The following is a 5,000-nucleotide window of genomic DNA, read 5'->3' on the forward strand; positions in this document are numbered from 1 at the left end:
TCAATTTTTATTTTTTGAAAAAAAAGAATTTGGATTATAAATCGAAAGAATTGTGAATCGTTTTTTAATCGAATCTTGACCCCCAAGAATCGAATCGAATCGTGAGATACCAAAAGATTCCCACCCCTACTAAATATGCAGTGTGCTCCTAATGGATGGGTGTGAAGTAGAAGCCAGAAGAGTCCTACCAATTGCCAGCAGCTCTATACAGTTTTCAACATCTGCTGTGTTATTGGGTTCTCCAGGCAGGAAGTCATCATAGGCCCAGTGTGCTCCGTCCAACCAGATGAAGCGACCAGTCTGGGAGGGCAGAGGACACAGATGAAATAGGATCATTATAGATATGAACATGGTACACAGACAATCGTGCATGTTGGAGCAAACACACACACACACAGACACACACACACACACACACCCACATGCACACACACACACACACACACACACACACACAGACCTCCAGGTAGCGCAGTCCTCCCACCCAGGTGCGTGTGTATGCCCCGCTGTGCTGGAGCATCAGGTCCATCAGCTGCCTGTGGACCTGCTGGCTGGTGACGGAGGCCAGGTGGCCCTGGGGGAAACTGCTCTGGCAGAAGAACTGTTGAGGTACAGAGATCCAATATCGTAAGATGCACTTTCAACTCCATAAACTTGGAACCGGAAAATATAGAATTTTTTATGATGGTAAGCTTTGTGTGGGGTTTGTCTGTGTAATTGTGTTTTGGTTGGTAAATATAATTTTTCTCCCGTTTTTCCTGCTAGTTCCTACAACAACTCACCTCAGCATCTGCAGCCTTTTTAGGACTTTTGAAAAACTGGTAGCATTTATCCCCCAGGATCACACCAGGACAGGAGCGCCTCCCTGTGGACAAACACAGTATTTCAACATCACACTCTCACTACACAACCTGTCCACATAATCTGTTCATGTCAAATGATTAAGACTGAGCACAGTCAGTGCAAGGTTAAGGTGTGGTTGTGGTAGTCGCTCTCACCTGTGATATAGGTCTCCACCTGGTGGCGGTTTGCCTGCCCCTCCTCCCCCAGAGCCCTCCTGTCCCTCACGGCCTCCAGCCGTACGTGAGCAGCCCCGTCCATCATTGGACCCTCTCCCATGATTGGCTGCTCAAAGAGGAGAGGCCCTCCCACTCCTGGAGTCCCACGCTTCATTGGAGAAAGGTCTGACTCCTCCCCTGCCAAGGGCTCCAACTCCATCACTGGCTCCTCCACCATCACAGAAAGACGACCTGTCCCTGAATAAGGAACTCTGTGTATTTCTGGCTCCAGTTCCATCCTGGGCTTTTCAACCATGATGTCATTGTATTCCATGACTGGATGACGGCCAAAAGGCTCCAGCTCCATGATTGGTTCTTCACCCATGATGACATGTAGTTTGCTGTTCATTCCAAGCCCCTCCTCGGGCAACGGTTCCAGCTCCATGATTGGTTCTTCATCCATCACATACGGTTTCCTCTCCATTCCGAGCCCCTCTTCTGGCAATGGTTCCAGCTCCATGATTGGTTCTTGCTCTAATTCATATTGGAAAACTGATTGTTGCAGCTCATCACTGGTCAGATCCTGTCCAACCAGACTCTCGTCTTCTAGTGGCTCCAGCTCCATCATTGGCTCCTCAACCCCCAGGGATTCTTCCTCCAAGATAGGACCTTCTTCAACTTCTGACCTCTCCAACCCCCATTTCACTCCCATCTCAGGATCAACCTCTTCCTCTGGCTGCGGCTCTGCTGCTGGCTCCATATCTAGGCCTGGGTCCATCACAGGCACCGCTTCCTTTTCTTCCTCCTGCACCAGGGGGACTTCTGCTTCTTCCTCCTGCACCAGGGGGACCACTGCTTCTTCCTCCTGCACCAGGGGGACTTCTGCTTCTTCCTCCTGCACCAGGGGGACCACTGCTTCTACCTCCTGCACCAGGGGGACCACTGCTTCTTTCTCCTGCACCAAAGGGACTTCTGCTTCTTTCTCCTGCACCAGGGGGACCGATTCTGGGTTTGTGTCCTGTTTGATCTGCCTCAATTCAGTTCTTTTCACCATCAGGGGTTGTGAATCTTCTTGCACCACATGGCCCTGTGCTGGGAGAAGGTCTCTCTGGACAACCTTGTTTGGAGCCAGTCCCAGGACCACTGGAACATCCAAAACAAAAATGTATGTTACAATTAAAAACATATGATTTATTATTCAAATGACCACACATTTTGACTCATCAATTTCTCACACAAAATTAACTGCATTGATTTTTCTGCTCTCATGTCATTTTGACCTAAGAAAACCTAAGCGTCTAACCCAATGGAAACAAAGAAATCCATCATAATCCATCATAGCCATTGTCTCTATATCTCACAGCACAGGGGCTGATGGAAGTGAAATATTAATGGGTTGCCTTGGTGATATGGTACCATGTGACTGTGATAGGGGATTTTAAGTTTGCTCAGCCATAAACAGAAAATGAGTTCAGGCCAGAAATCACATAACATTTGATACTATACTTTCTCTTTCAATAAGACTTACAACTTTCTAAAAGAAAACAAATTGGTCAGTGAGAGTAAATCTTTCTAAAGTTGAATGAGTTTGTCAAAGTCTATGCTTTGACGACATCAAATTCAACACATTCTATCTCAAATATTTCTAATGAACATTAAACCAACCATTATGAAATGCTGTAAGCTACAGTACCTGTTACTGTGCACCATAGGAAGAGCAGCGTCTTCATTTTGATCTAGAGAGAAAAGGTTAGTGTGAGTGAGAGAGACACATTGGGCAGAACCTACACTACAATACCTGGGAGCAAGGCACATCAACAGCATGACCAAGTACCTTACACACCTGTATGAGGTATGCAGCTTACCTGTATATGTGTACAATCCTCTGTCAGGTGAATCTGTCTCCTTCTCTGTCTGTGTGTGTTTGAGCTCTTCGGCTTTTCACATCTACATAAAAAGACGTTTACAACCCTCGTCCAGCCCCTCTGCCCTGCCTCATCCCCAAGCTACTTCTCCAACACAGATACAGTGTGCAGCTTATCACTTAAATTGCCGTCTATTTTTCTCTTTAACTTCCTGGTCTTGGGTTCACTGATCATTCCAGAGTTTGTGATACTGAGGTCGGTTCCATAAAAAAAGGAGAACAACAACAACCATAAGATTGACCAATAACTTCCATCCCATAATAATCTCCACTGATTTTTGATGTGGTCACGTGCCCTGTGGTAGCTGAGTCTCTGAACAGCTCTAGAAACACTTGGTGATATTGGGAACTGCATCCTACCACTTCACACAAGCAGATACACATAAGCCAGGCCAGGCTTTTGTGTATCTGCTTGTGTGAAGTGGGCTGGGGCCAGGGCTAGGCTAGGGCCAGGGCTGGGGTTTTTTTAATCAAATTTTCTGTCTCACATGTGCACACACAGGCACACACACACATACACACACACACACACACACACATTATAATCAGCCCTCTCACGTGTTTGTTCATAATATGTGATCTTTGAGCGGATACTTAATTTTGTATCTGAAGATAAGTTGAGTGTTTAGTGTCAGTCTCAGGGTCACTTGTTCAATAAACCATAAAGAAATATTGAGGTTGTTGGTGAGAGCCTTCATTACTGATGAATCCTTATGGGAACTTCCTGGTAGAGTTTACACTTAAACAGTAAGTGATGAGTCACATGGTTCAGAAGAAAAAGATTATGCTTTCTGAAAGCATTCACGGTAGCTAATTAAGAAAACGTTAACATTCCTGTAACCCACATAATGATTGTGATGAAAAAATCGGAGGGATAAGAGAAAAATGTCATGAATGGCTCAAATTTTAAACAACCAAGCTCTACATTCACAATCTCAAGTCATGAAATGTCTGTACCTCTGTAGCCAAATCTATTATCTCCTCCTGAGCAGGCAACAGCTGGTTTTCACTTAAAGTCATGCAGACACATGCTCTGGTTTGGGGAACTGAATGGTAGTGAAAACCTGCAAAGATGATGATGAATAGTCCACCCCTCGCTTGTGTCCCAAGCCCAAGTTCAGAATGAAGTGTGCACATGAGCGTGAGTGTGTGTGTGTAAGTCTCTGTATGTGTGTGTGTGCAGGCAGACGTGTGTGTGTATGTGTGTTTGTGTGGCACACATATGTGCTGGGGCCCTCTCTTGACACGGCAGCTGCACACACTGTGGCCTCAGAACAGGTGTGTGTCAGACAGAGAGAGAGCGCAGATGTGAGCAAGTGTGAGCATATACCTAAACAAGTGACAATAGGAACTAGTGTGAGTAGAAGTGATGAGATATATAATATCCATGATGTTGGACTGAGACGGGACACAGTAGCCCACCCAGCTGTCTCACGGTCAACCTCGGTGTGTGTGTGTCTACGTGTGTGTCTACGTGTGTGTCTATGTGTGTGTGTGTATTTATGTGTGTGATGGGGCATGTGTGTGCCTCATAACCACCTCTCCCCGAAGAGCAAATCAATGGTAATGTGTCACTTGTTGAACAGTCGGTAAGTGTGTGTGTGTGTGTCTAGGTTTGTGTCTATGTGTGTGTCTATGTGTGTGCGTATATAAATACACGTGTGTGTATTCCTTTAAAGCAGTAGCATCTCCAGTCCATCTCTCCAGAGCCTCAGTGGCAGTGCAGCCCCTCTGACGCCAGCCCCCAGTCCTGAGAGAGTCTTCCCCCCTCACCAGGCTCTGTGTCTGGGAACGTCAGAGCACCACCTCAGATCTACGCCTGATAAGAACCGGAGAAACTTTTGGAGGGATTTCTGGTATTCCGTCAGCCTTGTTTTCGGAGGTGGCGTCAGGGTCAGAGAGGTGGACCTCCGGACACAGCAGACTTGCCAGGGACGGCTGGACGCAGGACGGCTGGACAGAGAGACTGAGGGTGGGCAGCATGGGGATCCTGGTTCTTAGCTCTCTGCTTCTCCTGCTACACAGTGAGTAACTCACAAAGGAATGAAGTGATTACAACACCTTCTATTCATTTTACA

General features: G+C 46.5%; 2 protein-coding genes across 3 annotated transcripts in view; one reads left to right on the forward strand and one right to left on the reverse strand.

Moving 5' to 3' along the window:
• si:ch211-160b11.4 (involucrin) overlaps nt 1-3,076 on the reverse strand; it is a 3,655-nt gene extending 579 nt beyond the window's left edge. Inside the window, exons 1-6 of one of the 2 annotated variants that reach the window (XM_047047146.1) lie at nt 2,864-3,076; nt 2,692-2,734; nt 999-2,141; nt 783-865; nt 461-601; nt 189-300 (exon numbers count right to left, since the gene is read on the reverse strand). In XM_047047146.1, coding sequence (XP_046903102.1) covers nt 189-300; nt 461-601; nt 783-865; nt 999-2,141; nt 2,692-2,728 — 1,516 coding nt within the window. In that variant the 5' untranslated portion in view covers nt 2,729-2,734; nt 2,864-3,076. The remainder of the gene's footprint in view (nt 1-188; nt 301-460; nt 602-782; nt 866-998; nt 2,142-2,691; nt 2,735-2,863) is intronic. The other variant, XM_047047147.1, reaches the window with a different exon arrangement.
• Nucleotides 3,077-4,616: 1,540 nt separating this feature from the next.
• jam2b (junctional adhesion molecule 2b) overlaps nt 4,617-5,000 on the forward strand; it is a 5,925-nt gene continuing 5,541 nt past the window's right edge. The window contains exon 1 of the mRNA XM_047047057.1: nt 4,617-4,946. Coding sequence (XP_046903013.1) covers nt 4,904-4,946 — 43 coding nt within the window. The 5' untranslated portion in view covers nt 4,617-4,903. The remainder of the gene's footprint in view (nt 4,947-5,000) is intronic.

The sequence above is a fragment of the Hypomesus transpacificus genome, chromosome 23 (assembly GCF_021917145.1).
Source record: "Hypomesus transpacificus isolate Combined female chromosome 23, fHypTra1, whole genome shotgun sequence".
In the NCBI taxonomy this organism is placed as follows: domain Eukaryota; kingdom Metazoa; phylum Chordata; class Actinopteri; order Osmeriformes; family Osmeridae; genus Hypomesus; species Hypomesus transpacificus.